The 18,487-nt window shown below is 42.9% G+C and overlaps 2 protein-coding genes and 1 long non-coding RNA gene across 3 annotated transcripts in view; 1 reads left to right on the forward strand and 2 right to left on the reverse strand.

Annotated features, from left to right (window-relative positions):
- Window positions 1-7,586, forward strand: part of LOC311270513 — an 87,261-nt gene extending 79,675 nt beyond the window's left edge. Inside the window, exon 4 of the long non-coding RNA XR_014624269.1 lies at window positions 7,224-7,586. This is a non-coding gene — a long non-coding RNA (uncharacterized lncRNA). The remainder of the gene's footprint in view (window positions 1-7,223) is intronic.
- emx2 (empty spiracles homeobox 2) lies at window positions 1,894-6,772 on the reverse strand. Its single transcript, XM_084374915.1, has 3 exons — window positions 5,994-6,772; window positions 4,651-4,835; window positions 1,894-3,113 (listed from the first exon to the last, which is right to left on the reverse strand). The coding sequence occupies exons 1-3, from the start codon at window positions 6,382-6,384 to the stop codon at window positions 2,946-2,948; spliced, it is 744 nt and encodes a 247-aa protein (XP_084231041.1). The 5' UTR covers window positions 6,385-6,772; the 3' UTR covers window positions 1,894-2,945.
- Window positions 7,587-9,021: 1,435 nt separating the features above from the next.
- Window positions 9,022-18,426, reverse strand: eif3s10 (eukaryotic translation initiation factor 3, subunit 10 (theta)). Its single transcript, XM_084376407.1, has 22 exons — window positions 18,251-18,426; window positions 17,506-17,696; window positions 17,281-17,417; window positions 16,637-16,800; window positions 16,096-16,295; window positions 15,127-15,335; window positions 14,848-15,019; window positions 14,586-14,690; window positions 14,366-14,464; window positions 14,147-14,263; window positions 13,819-14,004; window positions 13,304-13,651; window positions 13,090-13,194; window positions 12,889-13,002; window positions 12,637-12,759; window positions 12,391-12,544; window positions 11,880-12,061; window positions 11,440-11,525; window positions 10,858-11,327; window positions 10,583-10,727; window positions 10,292-10,470; window positions 9,022-9,926 (listed from the first exon to the last, which is right to left on the reverse strand). The coding sequence occupies exons 1-22, from the start codon at window positions 18,297-18,299 to the stop codon at window positions 9,742-9,744; spliced, it is 3,720 nt and encodes a 1,239-aa protein (XP_084232533.1). The 5' UTR covers window positions 18,300-18,426; the 3' UTR covers window positions 9,022-9,741.
- Between the last annotated feature and the right edge of the window lie 61 nt (window positions 18,427-18,487).

The following is an 18,487-nucleotide window of genomic DNA, read 5'->3' on the forward strand; positions in this document are numbered from 1 at the left end:
TCAGCAAAGGTCCCCACAGCTGGCCCTTAACGCACAGCACGAGCGTGTGGAAGAGGGACGCGATACGCGAGGGCCCACTTCACCTCACGCACGTACACACATTGTTTGAGTTATGTCCAAACCAATTATATTCATGTGACCTCAGTCTCACATTACGCGTGATCGCCTTTTAATAAGCGCCGAGATCTGAGAAGAACGGCGCGTTGAAAATCGTTGTAAATATTGCAACTTACACGCGCCGTGCTATTTTATTATTATTATTATTACTATTATTCATTTTTAAATTATTTTTTTTTTAGTTTAGTTTTAAAAGCGTGCCTTCAGAATAAAAGTCATGTGCCATTATATTTAGTGCTGTAGAGCTCAGAGACAGCCGCACAGGGGACCGAGCTCTGACTTTGGTAAATTTGGATGTTACATTTCCTGCTGAAAATCCCCGCAAAAAAAATATTTTCATACACAGAGCAAACATTTTTAAAAACACGACAAATATGTCCAGGTTCAAATCAGACGCGTTTTAAATGAATCAGCCCGTGCAGGGCTCTAATGAGAAGCCTGTCCTGTCTCCTGTGTGTCCATACAGGCGCACAGAGGGGGGGAGAGTGCGCCAAATTTGTTTGCGGCGGATCAAGGCTCACCGCCTCCACTGCACTTTCTTTATCTTAATTCCAACTTGAAAAGATATAATTATCTAGTTTGAACAGGACTGCTATCAAATCCTTCTTTAGAGGCAGGGTAGGGAAAAGCTCGAGTGGATTGTGAAGCTCTGAGCCGCTCGGTGTTGCCCGAGATAGGAGTAATGAAGTTGTGGAGTCCGGAGATACAAAGGGCATTAACCTCATTAGCATGAAACCTTTTCTTCTAACTATTGTGGGACCCTTTCAGTCCTCTAATCCCCCCTATTTCAAAGCTGGGTTTGTAATAAAGCTTTAAGGTTTTTTCTTTTTTTTTTAGTTTTTTTTTTCAAAGCTAATGGTATTCTCTAAAGATTTTTATTGCTGTTATAATCTATGGGCCGATTAAGAATTCCCTATATGCCATGCCCCCCTCCTCCTCCTCCTCCTCCTCCTCCTCCTCCAACCCAAACCACAAAAACAACTCTTTTACTTTATGAAACAATTAAACCAACACGTGCACCTCGCACCAGAAAACACTGGAGCTGGGCTTGTTTTGCATTCACAAGGCAAAAAAAAAAAAAAAAAAATCATAATCCAGTTAAAATGTGTCTGATTTTTTTAAAAACGCTGTGTGCATTGTTGTGCTGTTGGTTTGTTTGTGTGTAAATAGGGAATCATTTCCTGCTCTAAATAGCATCTTTCTAGTTTCGCCTACAGGCTCCTACAGAAGCCCTGCAATGTTGCAGCAGCTTGCAGCACGATGGAGCCCACAAGACAAGATTTTAAACAAAGATCCCATTTTGCGGCACATTGCAACCTTCCCTTATCGCGTCGTGAGGGGTAGTCAGATTGTACTAAATTATGTCCAACCAAGCCCCCTTGGATCCGTGGATTAAGAGATTAAAGTGGACCACTGGGCAATGCATCCCCTTTCCCCCTCATATTACTCGCATGATAATTGCCTAAACTGATTTGCACTTTCACAAAAGCTTGTAGGGACTCTTTGTAGCCGGAGCGGAGCAGACGCTGCAGCCCCTCAAAAATAAAACTAATGCGGTCTATATCAGACTGAGAAACAAATGCAGAGCTGAGGACAACAAATTACAGGCTGCAGCTTTTTTTCCCCTTTTTTTTCTTTTCAGTGTGTTTTTAAATTAAACTGTCCAAACCTCCCTGTAAACTCAATCCAAATTGTTCTGTTTGGTGGCACAAAATGAGAATAAAGGCCTCCATTCAGCTGCTCTCTGTAATCAAAAGTCTATACTTTTACTGCGCGCAACATATTGATAAAACTTTATTGACAAAATATTGACAATTACATACTTCTTGGAAGTATACTTTGTGTTAAAATTGTAGCAAACTTAACACAAACACAAAAATTATTTACATTCTGTAAAAGAGGGTTTAACAGAAACATTAACTTTTAGCATTTCTGTACATGGAATACGCTCAGTGCTTGAAGTTTTTTTTTTTCTCTCTCTCTCAATTCTTGCATTTAGTCCTTCGTGGCAACTTTCACTGGAGGGTCAAAGTCCTGACAGAAGGCTGCGTGGGGCCACAGCGACACATTGGTAAAGCTTTAGGTTAAAGGAATGTCCTGATACCTTCCCTTTAAATATGTGGTCTGATTGACTTTTTAGAAAGTTGTTTTTTAAATTATTTTTTTTATGAGGTCGAATTTTTTGTTCTGTTTTCTTTAAAAAAAACACTATAACGCAGCACCGCTACTTCATATGTTTTCACAATCACTTTTACACGAGAATCATTAATTAAAGACTGCACACTTTGTAAAAAGGAAGAAGCACGACATCTCTCTGTTTGAAAATAGAGTTAAAAACAAAATTGATTTTTTTTTCTTCTTCTTCTTCTTGGTTTGAGAAAACTTGTCAAATTAAAACAACTACCAAGAAAAAAAAAAACTGTACCATGCAATTCAAGTTTTACAAAAGCAGTTTGGTGTTTTGGTATCTTGAGTGGAAACGTTTTGTTTTGTTTTTTTCCTTTAAAAAAAAAAACCTTCTGAAGTGCAAACGTCCAATATGAATTGGAGAAAAATTAGGTGGTGGTAGATGGGAGATTGTAGTGGTGGTGGTCGGTGCGTGGAAGGGTTCAGGTAGGTGGACTGAGACACTGTCAGTCACATCTTCCTGGGTCATTTGGACTGACAGACCCACACGGTGACAGCAGTGCCACCAGCCGGGTTTCTCTCACCCTCAGCTGCCGATCTCCGGAGATCTGAAATGTAATTGGCTTTTAACCCTCTCACTGTCTCTACACGGCATCATTTATCCAAGTCCTCCTTCAATCAGACGCTTATATAGTTTTTTTTTAATCGTCCGAAGTGACATCAATTTCCTCTGGGCTCGACTGTTTAGTCGCCAGTCTCCACCGGTTTATGTGATGCGATCCTTTCTTCTTCTGCTGAGACTCGGAGCCCTCCTCCTCCAACTTCTGTCGCTTGAACTTCGTCCTCCGGTTCTGAAACCACACTTTTACCTGAGGAGGGGAAAAAGGGAGAGAAAACAAAAAAGCTCAGGATCAGTGTCACGAGATAAAGCGCGATTGGCCAGTGCGTAAAACCACGCGTAAAAGGGACGCATTGTTTGGATAGCAGGGCTAAATACAGGCAGGCAGCGGTGCAGTGGAAATAAAAAAAGGTAAACTGTGACCTGCAGCTGGTGATCATAGAGGAAAACAACCGGCAGAATAAGCAAAGATCAATTATAATCTCAGAAAAGCGTTGATTCGTATCATTCAAGTGACAAAATCATAGATCCATAATTATCACTCCAATAAATAATATCAATTTAACGCACAAAGAGGGAACACAGCCTAATGAAGGTCAGTCAACTTTTAAAAATAAAACGGTACAAGTTATCATTCATTACATCCCATAATAAGCCCCCAGAAATAAAATAAAAATGTAAACAAAGTAAAAGCCAAGACACGAATAAACTCAAAGTGTTTTTATTTATACCCTCACAAACATTTGTCTGGGAAAACTTTTGACGCTTCATCCAAAGTAGGTCAGACTATTTTTTCCCCCCTAACTCTAAATAAATCCAGGCCAACATGTGAACGTTAAAAGATTTTTTTTTCTTTAAAAAAAGGGGGGAATCACATCCACGCCACATATTTAACATGTATTTCCACACGCTCCTCTGAATCGCCTGAGCTCTGTTAAACGGTGCCGTGGGGAATTAACAACATCTAAATCGATAAATTGTCTGCTCCTGCTTTGTCACTCCGCGGCCCCTTTTAGCGCTTAAATGGCAACCGAGGTGCATTTAATAAGCCTTCAGTGGGCTAATTGAAGTAGGTGACGGTTCATTTCTCCCTTCAGTTCCTCCAAAGGCCCCGCCGTCCAAAGGAGACACAGCGGACAAAAGACAGCGGCTGATGGGCTCAAACAGCATCTTAAATATAGCAGGGGGAATTCACTGAACCCGCCTCGCTCTTTGTATCGCCTATCCCATAAAATGGTTAACTGGTTAATTTGCCCTCCATTTTGAAAGGCAACATTCTCCCCCCAAAACAAAGTAATTCAACCCCTCCTAAAATGAGGTTAGGCCTATACAATGACAGTGGATTTGATCCAACAGAAAGCCTCTGTCTTCGATTGACAACAGGCATTTATGGACTCCGCTGTGTAGAAAACAATTTGCTGGCTGATTATTTAAAATGACTGTTTTCATAACTACACGTCTCGTCTTTATTGTCACGCGTGAACATGCATTCATTTTTTTTATTATTATTATAGCGGCCTGCTTTTTAAAGGGCTCCATGACGCACGTGCCACGATGAAGAAAAAAACCCAAAACAAAACAAAATAACGCTTCTATTACACAACACCAGCCGTCATCATGTGAGAAATGTCTCCTTATAATAACAACAAAAAGCAGGCTGAAGCTGAGAGCAGGCCTGATGACACACAGCAGCAGACAGTGTAAACATTTCAAAATAAAACGAGCGCGTCGTCCAAAAAAGACGAGGCGTGAAGTTTAACGTTAAAGGGAAATGTTGAGTCTCTTACCTGAGTTTCTGTGAGGCTAAGGCTGTGAGCGAGCTGTTTTCTTTCTGCTCCCACCACGTAATGGTTTTTCTCGAACGCGTGTTCGAGCCGCAGGAGTTGCGAAGGTGAAAAAGCTGTCCGGATTCTTTTGGGCTTTCTGGCCAGCGCGTTGTGCAAAAGGAAGCTCTCTGGACTCGTTTCATTGCCTGGGAACGAGCAGAGAACGAGGGTCTGTCATTACCTTTTTTTTTTTAAATTCACAACATAATAACATTTGTAAGACGAACAGCAGGCCTGCGCACAGCTGTGGGACAATAGTCCACAGAGGGCAGACTGGAAATACAGCATGATGATAATGTCTGAGGAGAGGCTGGACATCAGTGAAGAAAAGAAACACGTGTGTATTTTAAATTACTTCTTATTGGTGACTTTCTGAGGTGAATGAGACCACCGCAGGAAGACAAGAAGGAAGCAACACAAAGCAGAGGGATATAATCCTGGGCCTAATTAAATTAGCTCAAAAACATCCTTTGTAAACAAAATCTCAGGTAAAATGGGAGCAGCGTGAAGACGTTTAAATACACAGCAGCCACAAAGCACTTCAGAAATTAATTGAGTATTCACTCACATAAAAAAAAAGGATAATTTTGCTTTAATTTGTCCGAAATTAACAAATAATGACGAGTATAAACATCATAAAATAAACAACCAAAAGTAAAAATTAATGATCGAATTATCTAGTGTAAACGTCACGCAGGTAAACTCAATTTAATGATGAAATAATAATAAAATTAAAATGACCCCAAATTTGACTTATGTCAGCCTTTAAAAAATAGCAATAGCTTCGTGAAATAATCATCAATATTGTGTCATTCTCTCCCTTTAAAAACAACATTTGTTATCGTGAAAGAAGCCTGAGCTCAACCTGCAGAGCAGCGACATCCACTAGTTTCGTTTTACGCAGGCCATATATCATATCTATATGTAACCTGCAGGACCAACAGTGTACAAACATGTCAACATTTCTTGTAGTCTTTTTTTTTTTTAGCCTTGAATAGACGCTGGAAGCAGCAGACAGCTACAACCGCCGAGGAAACAATTATTCTGTTGTCTGTTTCTTCCAAATGAACAAATTCATTATTTGTCAGGGTCATTTTTTGAGAGAAATAATCCTTTAAATACATTTCTGTTGTGGCCGGAGAATTTAAAAAAAAACTGCTCTGCTACAGATCGCATATTTTTAATTCCATCTACATCTGCTCTCTGTACTGATGGACAGGGAGAAAATTACAGTCTCCACTCTCGAGCCGCTCGGCACGTTTCGTGCGTAAAAGTGAGCCAAAGGAAGCACGGTGATAACTTACCTTGAAATCTGTGACCCAAGTACCTATATCTGTGTAATAACCAGGGGTAGAAAGTTGATGGGTCTCTTTGCTGGCTGGCAAAAAGAGGGTGCGGACTGTGTGAGGATGAAAGCGGGTGAGCGGCCAGAGCGTGCGGCGGGGCCACCGGATGCACCGGGACGGCGGAGTTTTGCTGATGAGAGACCGCCTCGGCGAACACCAAGTCCGGGTTAGAGTAGACGCCCCTGCCGCCGGAGTGAAAGCCGTTGAGAAAGGGGTTCATCTGGCCGGAGTTTGCATAGCTGAGAGCCGCTGGCCTGATGGGCTCCTCGGTGCGGGACGCCGGTACAGGATTATCCTTCGCCACTAAAGACTCTATAGTAAAACACCTCTTGGGTGTAGGTTGAAACATGGTCTGATAGTCCGGATTCCCCAGTTTAAGTTAAAGTTGTCGGAGGCGCTCTCGCTTAGAAAATACTCCACACCCAAGAAAAGGGGCAAAGTTTCTGCGCAGTAAATAAGTTGGGAAAAGGCGGCAGTGTCGAGGAAGCCAAAATAAAAAGTGCTCGGCTACTCCCAGACTAATCCATGGATGTGATCGTTTTCCTCGCCGTGTTCGTGCAGGCAGATTTGTTAGTTCATGAGCCTAATTAGCGCTGCAGTCCCATAAACAGCTTCCTCTGAAGGCTGTAATGGCATGGTGATTGGTCGCTGCCGCTGCTGCTCGCCTTAAGGTGGAGAAGGGGAAGACGCTTAAAAAGTGCGTCAATGGGAAGCAGGGGCGCGGAGAGGCGGACTCGACGCGCAACACGGAACGGATTCGTCCAGAGACTAGCCCCCCGCACGCGCGCGCACACATACACACACACACACACACACACACACACACATACGCGCACATATCTCCAGGACATTTAACACACTCATCTGGACCAGTAGAAAAGCTCAAGGTAGCCTGCTTATTTGCATTTACGGCCTATGACAGGTTCAAACTGATTTTTTTGGGGGGGTGGGTGTGTGTCTAGTGTGAGTCCAGCCGGTGATTGCTTTTAATTACGCACAACAAGGTTGCGCAAACATCAAATCAGCTCCATTAAAGTCTATTTTCGTTGCTATGCGCGCGGATAATATTCAGCACGAGCTTAATTGGTCAGTCGGCCTCATTTAATTCTCTGTTCTGTTCCTGTTTTGGGTTTTCTAACTGGATCCATGAAGAGAAACTGTTCTTGTTTCGTTTCCATTTTTCTTCAGATTCTTTTAGGATAAGTTTGGAGGTGAAGACTCTTCTTGTCCTCTGGATGAGGTGTCTGGGAGACATAAACAAGCTCTGGCCATGCGGCTTTTTGTCAACTGTGCGGGACTCCGCGTGAAGACTGACAGAGCCTTCAAAATTCAATAACACCTTCCCGCTGACGAGTCGCTGTGTGTCAGTGTTCCTCAGCGCAGGGTTGCTCAGGTGTGTGTTGGAGGAGCTACCTGTGACTGCAGCCTGTCAGCCCTGTGCGGATCACACAGCTGCAGCCACGGCCGCGCACCGAGGCCCCTCATAAACACATGATACACACGGATTACACTGACGAGGCTCTGTCAAATGAACACATGCAAAACTGAAGAATCCTGTTTCCTGTGTTTTTGAAAAGATAATTTACTTCAATACATTTTCATTTCTATTTTGTCTTTGTAAATTTTTTATGGAAATGTTCAAATATTTTTTAAATTATGTTATTATGACCTGAATTGTAAAATTATTTAAGAGCGAGATTATTATTATTATTATTATTATTATTATTATTATTATTATTATTATTCTCGTCTCTTACTTTTAGTCTATCTATACGAGCCTTATGTACATGTGTGCTTGAGGCTTTATTTGTTGCGGTAGGTTCAGGGTCTGTGGAATAAAATACAAACTACAGACTAAAATGGGCTCTTGAAGCTGTCAGAGCACCAACAGCTGTCCAACACATAATACGCCTGGTTTGACATTTTATAAATGGCTGAATCCAGATTACATTGTTAATATCAACAGTGTGAGGAATGACTGGGGGTTGGAGGCTTTAGATGTTTTATTTGAGGTCGCTCAGTCCGTTCATCAAGGTATAGCCTTTTATTTTGTAACATCACCTAATAAATATCAGTGTCTTAAACATGAGAGACACTGTTATTATTATTATTATTATTATTATTATTATTATTAAGAACGTCGCACTTAATTTGAAACCAAATCCAAAGCCGTTTGTTGTTGAGAAACAAGAATATTTTTTATTTCTTTTTTTAAGAAGTCAAGCGTGTTTGAGGTTTTCTTTTAACAGCTTGTTACCGGGCTGTTAATTGACTGCATACTGACTGACCACTGCCAGCATGTTTTTATTTCATCATAGTTTTCCACCGAGTGAACCATCACTCCTCTCCGTGGAGCTTTACCGACCTCTAGTGGTAACATACTGGTAATGCGATAACATGGTCCAAAAACTGGGATTTTGAGGAGCTTTGGAGGCACCCAGAGAGCAGAGACCTAGAAGGTCCTCAGCAAAATGAAGAACGTAGTCTGTCAGGGTAACTACTGACATCTTCAGTCAAATGACCCAACAGGCCCTTGATATAATTTCTAGTGGTTACATTCACACCAAGTCTCACATCTAACAATTGCAGAGCTCCTGCACATTTTCCAAAGTCAAATGTCAGCATTTTAAGTACTTTTAAGGAGCTTGTCAAGCTGTTTGAGCACATTAGTTTTGTTAAATGACATTATTGTACATGAACTGTATATACTCTAAAGGACTGTTTCACTTCATATTAAATAAAAATTATATTTCGATAGCTTTCCTCAGAAGGGCGACAAAGTAAAAACACAAAGAGCTTGTTTCCAAACATGCTACCTATCTGTAAATACATGGCATCTTACATATCACACCCCATCAGATTTACCCTTGCGACCCCCAGGTTGGAAAACTCTTTTGTGACAGATTTTCATACATGCGACTAAAACTATACAAGAGTGCTGCAATCTTCAATGGTGGCAGCATTTGAGACAAAATGAATGAGTAGGTGGTGAGCAAACATCTTTATTAATAAAGGCTTTATCTGTACACATGCAACCAGGTTGGATACCGTTGACTGCAGCGAGATAGAACCACATACAGAATATCATTAAAGGCCAATTGAATACTCTAAGCATGCACATCAAAATGTTATTTCCACTTGTTCGATACCAGGTTAAGAAGCATCTGAAACACTAGATGAAGAGCAGAAGCAGATGACAGATTCCTAGTCATTGCCAATACAAGAGTTGTGGATCAGTGCTGTAATATAACATCTATGCAAAGGTAATTTATTTAAAAGAGGCAGTTGGTGATACACTGAGATTGCATTGAAAGTTTGAGCGGGTATATTTGTTTTCAGTTTAATCAGTTTCACGTCACACAGTGTAATGTAATAACACTCCTAACCACTGGGGGTAGTCATGTCTACACTGATGGTTTGCATGAGGCCAAAGTGACTAAAGTTAATCGGTTCACAATGTTTTAGTTTGTGAGAAGCCTCGGGTTCAAAACTGTAGAAAGTCAAGATAAAGATAACGGGACAGGAATCCCCAGGAAATCTACTGTCTACAAATATCTCATTCAAAAGGAACAATGCACATGAGTATCAGGAAATTGTAGCCATTAATGAAACACTGTGGCTAACTGGCTGATGTGATATTGAATATTATTATTTTTCCAAAACCAATTAATCATTAACCGAGCCAATTGGATGCAGAGGTTGTTGCTCAGCGGCGGACAGTGGTCCAGCCATCATCATCTGTCTCGTTCTTGGTGCGACGAGGGTTGTCTTTGTCACTGCGCCAACCCTTTTCTCCGTCAGCATCACGATCGCTCGGCCTTTCCCTCTCTCTGGGCGGCTCCCTGTCCCGCTCCACCCTCTTGTCTTCGCCACCACGACGCCAAGAACCTCCTGAGGAAACAGAGACTCTCATTAGGACGTGTTAAAGCTGTAAACATATTCAAGTTATAGTATATGACTCCAGTTAAAAAGTTTATACATTTGTCCAAACCAGTGGGAATCTTTCCAAGACACCTGCTGTAGCAGCAACTTGACAGGTAAACAGCGCCCTCTGCTGGCTGGATACAACACCTCTATGTAATTTACCTGATGTTTTTGATCAAATGTGTTAAATTAAGTTCACACCTACTTAAAAGTGATTTGTTGTATTTTATGGAACCTGTGTCAGTGTGCCTGATGATCTAAATATGTCTTAAAGGGAAAGCTGTGATGCCTCCTACAAGTATCCCTGGTAAGTATATAACAGCTCTGCACACCTTCATCTTGATCCCTGGGTGGGGCTCTGATTTCACGGTCATCCCTGCGCTCTCCACCACGGCGTTCAACACGGTCACGACGATCATCACGGTCAGTAGTGTCTTCTCTGCGAGAGTCTCTCCAGGAGCTTCCTCCTCCCCCCTCCTCTGTGCCTCCTCTCCTCCAGCTATTCTCCTCTCTGTGAATACATAGTGACACCGATTAACAGAACTGATAATTCAGTGAAAAGCTGACTATGACATCGCTTGCAGTTATTATAAAAAGAAATGCATCAAAACTCTTGGCGTCACCTTGGTGGACGACGGTCTCTGAAGCTGCTGCCAGATCTGTCTTCTGCATCAGCATCAGCATCATCACCATCACCTTCTTCGTCCCCGCCACCACGGGGAGGACCCCAGCTCTCCTCTCGGGCCTTCTCCCGCTCACGCCAACCACCTGACACAGAAGTATTTGCTCATCATCCTCGCTAGATAGTAAATGTAAACACAGCTGCGACGCACCCCGATTCTTCACGTACATTATAAGACATCATCAGTCATTAGCAGCTGAATGGCTACAGGCTTACCAGGTCTGCCCAGAGGCTTCCAGGGTTTGGCGTCATCGCCACCACGACGTTGTCTGTCGTCATCCATGCCTCTCCTTCCACCTCTGTCATCATCTCCTCCTCTTCTGGAGCCCCAGTCATCATCAGCCCCACGCCTTGGACCCCTCAAGTCATCCAGGTTTCTGCGGGGACCTCTGTCGTCATCAAAGCCACGCCTGGGACCACGGTCTTCATCAAAGCCACGCCTTGGGCCACGGTCTTCATCTCCACCCCTCCTAGGGCCACGGTCATCATCAAAGCCTCTACGTAGAGGACGGTCATCATCCATTCTGCGTAGTGGACGGTCATCATCAGCACCACGACGTGGACCTCTGTCATCTTCAAAGCCTCGTCGGGGTCCTCTGTCATCTCCGCCCCTGCGAGGACCTTCGCTCCGCCTGAAGGGTGCCTCTTTCTCCTCTCCATCGTCACGGCCCTCCTGCCTCCAATCCCTTGAGAGGGAGAGCGAGAGCACAGGCATCATTAGAGTAGCCCAAATCAGTAATTATTGGTGTTTTAATTGGTTTAACAATACAAAAGTAGGATTAAGTTACCAACACCTACTTTTCAGGCACAGAACGACGCCAATCTGAACCCCCTTCCTCTGTGCGCTTCCTCCATCCTCCCTCCTCCTTCTCACCAAACGTTTCCTGTATAAGCAAAACAAAAATTGATCGAGACACATTCTGTCATTACGTCGCTATACGGTCTGTAAACCTGCTACATGACAAGGCACAGTAACATTAAATGTTTTAGCCTGTCGTCTACTGCTCTGCTCAAGTCCTGGAACTTATATGACAAAATTATTCTATCACACATTCATCTGAGACGACACAAATCAAATGCATCACATTGTTTTATTACTACTGTGATAAATTGTCTTGCATTATGTCAGTGATAGATAGGCAGCATTAACCTGCAATACTTATACACAGGTAAATCCTTGTGAATCAAATGTCAGCTCTGACCACGAGTAAAAACAAAACAAATGAAAAGAGTTGTACTTTGGCTTTCTCCTCCGGGGGGCCCCTTCTCTCCTCCTCACGACGGCGTTCTCGCTCTTCGATCTCCTGCTGACGAGCACGCTGCTTCCGTTCCTGCTCCTCGAGCTTGCGCAGACGCTCCTGGTACTCCCTCTCCTCCTCCTCTCGCTGCTCTTGTTCCAGGCGTTCAGCCTCCTCACGCTCTGTAACAAAAGCAGGGAAATAACATGAGGCATGTTCAGACGCAGAAAGAAAAATGCCAACGATTTTATTAGGAAAAAAAAGTTCTTATTGAAACTTTGTCATGTCCTGTTTCCAGACGTCAATGCAGACGTCACCCAACCAAATGAAAATGTTGTGCTGGGCGACGGCTAAGGTTCTCCCTAAAGTACCACTTTAACTACTACTGCCACTATTTCTACCACAATTCCCTCCATTTTCTGTTGCATAAGAACACCTGCCACTCCTTTATCGTGGCTGATTGGCTCAGTTTTCTGTGTCCCAGTACACATGTGCTATAGAAATGAATTACCTTTCTTTAGCTGCTCCTCGTGGATACGCTGAGCCTCTTCCTCTTTCTGACGGTAGTAAGTGTTACGCCTGTCCTCTTTGCGCTGCTTCTTCCTTTCTTCCAGGCGCTTCTTCCTCTCCACCACCAAGCGCTCCTCGAAAGCTTTCAGTTTTTCCTTCAAAGAGACAAAAGTGAATTTTAAACCACTACTTCAGTTACGGAGCCGTTTTATAGTAATGGCTCTGTGCAGCATCATAACAGTCTCACCTCATAAATGAAGCTACGGGCAGCAGTAATTTTGGACAAGAAGTTTTCTTTGTCCTCCATCATCCTGGACATGCGCTTCTTGTGCTCCAGAGCCTTCTCCCGTTCAACTTTCATGTTACTGATCTGCAAGATAAAGACAAAAGAAAAGTTTTAAATTCTGGATACTCACCTGTTTTCAATTTCCTTGATCTATGTATGTCATTTTTCAATCAGTATCTGTTTTTCTTTTAATGTTTTTTTCCCCAAACATACCCTCTCCTCCTCCTGGAGTTCCCATAGCTCCATGTCCTTGATACGCTGCTCCTCATAAGCCTTCTTGATAAGAGGAATCTCTTCAAGACGCTTTGCCCTCTCAAAATAGTCGATCTGGAACGAAAGAAAAATAGGAAATATTAGTGTTCAATTCACATCCAGGTGACCATGGTGATTTTCACTTATGTATCACTCAGTTACCTTCTTCTCCTGGTTCTTCAGACGCTCCTGAAGTTCCTTCTTCTCCTTCTCCAGCTGCTCCACCTGTTTGGCCATGATGAAGTCAGGATCCAGCTCCTCGAGGTCCTGTAAGAACACATTTGTTAGTCTCACACCTTTGAACACTGAAACTTTGTATCCCAATGATGCATTTTTGCAATATGCAGTTCAACCTAATGAATCAAGTTACATTTACCTCAATATCAATATCTTTGAAGGCCTTGGCTCCCAGTTCAGTCTTCTTGATCTGCTCCAGTCGTTCACGGACTGTCTTCTTCTTGATCTGCTCATGCTCCTGCATGATGCGCTCCTTCTCCCTCTCTTTGGCCTCCTGGCGCAGACGCTCCTCCTCAGCCTTGCGAACCTTCTGCATCTCAGCTTCACGCTGCTCCAGCTCCTCCTTCTCACGCTGAATGTTGAGGCTCTCCAGGCGCTCCTTACGCTCCTCAATGGTTTGTCTACGAGCCAGGATGCGCTGGTGATCTTTGCGGGCATTTTTGAGATAGGCAGCGATGGCCAGTTGGTTCTGCTCATCGCGCTCTTGCTGAGAAGGGACAAAGACATCAAAAAAAAAATATGCGTATTGTGCCAAAACATCATCATGACTTTAGAGTTTAACACCACATGAAAATACACACTAATATTGGTCACTTATCAGGTGGATCTGGTCTGGTGCGACTACATGCGAGAGCTTGGTATGACTGAACTCACCAGGATGGAAGCAGGCTTGATGATGTAGATGGCTTTGGCCAAAGAAGCAGACATGGCAGTCAGCTGGTTCCTTATCTGCTCTGAGGGCATGTTCTGGAGGAAAGGACCGACGGGGGCATCCTCTTTGGTCGAGTAGTTCAGGTCAGAGCCAAAGCTCAGAGTTCGAGAGGTGTGATCTATACGGACCTAAAGGGAAAAATGAAATGTTATACAAGTAAATAAAATAGCATGATAAGCACTCTTAAGTCTTGACATTGTCATGACCGTAACAAGACTTTTGTTGGCCTATCGATAGTGTATAATACTGCATAATCTCTCCTGATCTTACCTGCAGATCACAGTGCCGGGCAGCATCTACAATGGAGCGCTCCAGCTGGAAGGCATCCACAAAGGGAACTAGGGAGGCCAGACGGGTGAACTCGATGCTTTGATAGATCTGCGCCACCTAATATAATCAACACAGAATAATTAGAGATTTCCATCAGTACAGTGCGAATGTGATTCGAGAGAGCATTCCAGGGAAATGAAAACTACAGAAGAGACTTACCTGTTGCAGGAGCCTCAGGATGGTATTACTCTGCAGGTGAGGGACATACTGCTGCAGATCAGCCTCCTTCTCAGCCTGGTCTCTCACCCAGTTCAACACCTAGTAGAATAATAAGTTTGTAACCATATGTTGGGATAAGAAATGACTAGCTACGATTCATAAACGTATTAAATAAATTCAACATAAACTGAATAAAAAACTACAAAGCCAGATTGTTTACCTTGGTCACTCTTCCACTCAGCTTCAGAGGATGAAAGTCTACTTCAAGCCAGTTGTACAGTTCCTTTATATCAGGAACAACATACTGCAGCAGATTGAATCTCACCTAGAATGCAAACAATAAAATACAGAATTGTCAAAACATCGTTAAGTAAATATTTTCAAACAGTTTTGAACGTCTTATTTTAAAAGAAAAGTATTCAGAGGAACTGAAAGAGACCTAAAACACTTAACAGGGCTTCTTTCTTATGTGCATAATGTACCATGTCATTGATGAGACTCTGGCGGGTTGGTGGAGACTGCAGGCCCAGGAGGGTGGCCAGCCTGCGGTGCTTTTCCACAATGATGCCATCCATGTCCAGCAGCCGAGCGATGTCAGTGCGCTCGGGGGTGATGGGAATAGACAGTGTTGCCAGGAGGACTCTGGTGGACATCCTGAAGATGGAAGGTAGGTGATATTAACAGCTTTGTCCTTGCAAATGTCCTTATCAAATGTTTGTTGATAAGCTTGTGCACTTATCAACAAATAATAAATAAGATACCTCTGCATCTCATCTTGGGTCAGATTCTTTCGCATCTCCCTTGAGAGATGGTAGAGCCGGTGGAGGGTGCAGGCGTGGAATAGAGCATTTCCAGATTTCCAGAAAACAGTAGACACCTTGTTGTAATAGTTGGCCATCAGCTGGGGTTTAGGAGGCTTCTTGGAAAGAGCAAACAGGCCATGGATGTCCTCAACAGCCTTGAATGCTTCCTGGATAACAGAAAAAAACATACATCAATAACAACATCTTCACTCTGACCATATATCACATATTTAATTACACTGAAGGACTACACAGGTCTTTTTTACAAGTCATACATGTTATACTATACATAACTACTAGAGCCCGACCGATATATTGGCTGGCCGATATTATCGGCCGATATTAGGCATTTTCCAAACTATCGGTATCGGCATTTATAATGGCCGATAAATGAATATTTAAAAAATAAAATAAAAACGGACGAAACACCCTTCAACTATGTTATGAGTGTTGGCGTTCCATGCTTGAATAACAATTAAAAGAACATCCCCATCAGTTCTCTTAACTCAAATAAGCATGACAATATTTGTGACTACCATGTCCAGTTTTGCTGCTGTTACGTGTAAGCCGAGAGTGAAACTGACTTAGCTAGTAATTTTGATGTTCCTCTGTTCTGTTGTGACAATAAAACAAACAAGTTTATTTTTAAACTGCATTATCATATTATTTCAGTGAGGACTCATAAATAACTACAAATAACTAATGTTACGGAAATCTGTTTATGTTTTGTTACGCGTTTCTGGATTTATTTTTATATATATATCGGCCGATATATCGGAATATCGGATTTTTAAATCACCAAATATTTGTATCGGTATCGGCCTTAAAAATCCTTTATCGGTCGGGCTCTAATAACTACAGACTGCTCTCTAAGGAACTTCTGAAAATATTTTATACATTTTAATTAACAGACTAAAACAGACAGACCTGCCAGAGCTCCATGCTTATGGCGCTGTCCAGCTGCACCAGACGTGTCTCCAGGTGCATAGACTGGCTTTCGGGGTTGTTCAGATTGATGGCAGTGCTCTGGTTGTGGTGGCGCTGGATCTGACCCAGATGCATACGCAGGTTGTCACACAGCTTGCGGAACTCTGCTTTACGGGTGTACTGAAGGCAGAACTTGAATGCTGCAGAGAAGATGACCAGATATTATTTACAGCATTGAGTATGTATGTATTGTACAATGTATGTATTGTACAATCTTATCAAGTTAGGTTAAGATAAAAGCCGATGGGCCCTTTTAAAACATGAATTCCCTTGGTACAGGCTGAAAATGACAGTGTTTCTCATTTTAAATATGGTGCCACTGCCATGTTCTAGACATGTTATCATTCACTAACATCTAACCTACATGAAGACAACCTAAAACCTAAAAATGTTTGTTGACAGTAACTCTTATGCAGCCTTGAAAAAAACCCCACAGAGTTCAGAGTTATTTTTTAATCAGATGTTCAGTTTGTGTCCATACCTTGCTGGGCAATGTCATGGTACAGGCGCTCCACCTTGGAGTTGTTTCGCAGCAGGTCCAGGCACTGACGGTACGACTCCCACAAGAACTTGACCCAGGGAGTGAGCAGCAGGCGGTCAGTACGATCCTGAGTGTCCTCTCCACTCACAGCGCTCAGGAGCACACTAAAATCACAACGAGCTCAATGTTAATGATCCACTTGAAATGTGTCAAGCATCTTATACCATCGGTTGTGCCATCATCAGTATAATTAATAATATACATTTAGCTTATTTACATTACACCAGCCTACGTAGTATTATTTTAAAATATTTTTCATGTTTATGTTATATTTTATTTCCATATTTTAACCTCTGCACTATTTTAAGAATAGTTTCTCATGCTTTACTTCTATTGCTTTCACTTTTATACATATTGTTGAGTATTGTTTGGAGGAAACCTGGGAATTAAACAATTATATAGCCAATGACTGCTTCATTGTCGTTGTTGTGCGTGTGACAATAACAAACTTGACAAGCACCTCACTACATACAGAGATTAATTTAGATTCAGTAACAAGTTAAAGGCAATTCAACAACAAGTGGAGACCTTGCAATAAAGCTTTACATTCATCCCTTCTGCATCCAACATTTAAGCATCCTCACCTTTCAGGGGTCTGGATGTTGTCCAGATCCTCGATGTCCAGGACCATCTGCTGGGACTCCCCCTTGGCGGTCTCAGTCTTCTCCTCCGCCAGCTTCAGGTAAGCCCTAACCACATCCTCCAGAGATTTGATGTTCACCTGAAAGCAAAGACAAACATTAAGTTGACTTAAAAAAAAAACAACACTCTGGTTTCATCAGCTACCCGACCGATTTCTCCTCACACACCTGCTGGCAGATGTTCTTGTACTGGTAGAGACCCTCCTTGGCCAGGTGGCTCTTGCGGAGATCCACGCACAGCTCCAGGTACTTGAGCATGATGGGCTCGTGGATCTTCTGCCATGTTCGATGCTTCTTGCTCTTGATGACATCGTACAAAACATCCAAGGCTGGCTGCTTCTTGCCAACCTCAAGGAACTCTGTATCAACACAGAAGAACAGACTGGTGTGAGCTCCATCACTTGTCTATAGTTACCACAAAAACAACGTTACACTACACAAACAATAGCATTTCGCACCACCCGCACAAAAGACTATAATACCGTGATTGGCTAACGTTAACCCTGCCCTACATTGTTAGGCCCGTGGTGCTCGGTGAACGTGACATTAGCATTACCTTAACGCTAATGTAGGAAAGAAGCACTAACAATACAGACAGTAGCTAAAAGACATTGTTAGCTAGCTGTCACGAGTGGTCCCGGTTATTTAATAGCGGCCTAAGCTACATTTCTATGTCGCTGATTTTGCACAATGATCGGCAGCACAAAAAAGGCCTAGCCGGTTAGCTATGTACTAACGCAGCTGTAGCGATATGGCTTCCCCGCCATTCCAACTAGTCGGTTACTAGCTAGCAGCTAGCTAACTGCGCCGCAGCATTGATGACAAGGCACACGAAGGCTAAAGCCAGCTAACGGTTAGCTAGCTAGCATGAATGTGTGACATCTGTGACACGTAAAGCTGTGTCTTTACTCACCGTTCGCTCGCTTGAGAGCATTTTCTGGCCTTTGGAAATAAGCCGGCATGTTGATGGCGTTCTAGTGGAACTCCAAATTGGCTGACTTGAGTGAATTTTGACAAATTTCACCAGTCCATCCACGCCACGCACTCACCCGCAACGACGGTGCTGGCTGAGAAAGGAGGAACCTCGTGAGCGGCCCAGCTAGGGTTGCCAGGTGCGTCATGCGCTTTCCCCCTATCACAGTGTCCACCC

The sequence above is a fragment of the Pagrus pagrus genome, assembly GCF_965226575.1.
Source record: "Pagrus pagrus genome assembly, chromosome: 15".
In the NCBI taxonomy this organism is placed as follows: Eukaryota; Metazoa; Chordata; class Actinopteri; order Spariformes; family Sparidae; genus Pagrus; species Pagrus pagrus.

Bases quoted from the DNA above. Each gene is read 5' to 3' on its own strand.
- emx2 (XM_084374915.1), bottom strand. From the start codon at position 6,384: ATGTTTCAACCTACACCCAAGAGGTGTTTTACTATAGAGTCTTTAGTG. The intron at 4,836-5,993 runs GTAAGTTATCAC...GCTCGTTCCCAG, and splicing joins CTTGGGTCACAGATTTCAAG to GCAATGAAACGAGTCCAGAG. The intron at 3,114-4,650 runs GTAAGAGACTCA...TCCCCTCCTCAG, and splicing joins TTAGCCTCACAGAAACTCAG to GTAAAAGTGTGGTTTCAGAA.
- eif3s10 (XM_084376407.1), bottom strand. From the start codon at position 18,299: ATGCCGGCTTATTTCCAAAGGCCAGAAAATGCTCTCAAGCGAGCGAAC. The intron at 13,195-13,303 runs GTAAATGTAACT...GTGTTCTTACAG, and splicing joins TCAAAGATATTGATATTGAG to GACCTCGAGGAGCTGGATCC. The intron at 9,927-10,291 runs GTGTGCAGAGCT...CTGTTTCCTCAG, and splicing joins ACCCAGGGATCAAGATGAAG to GAGGTTCTTGGCGTCGTGGT.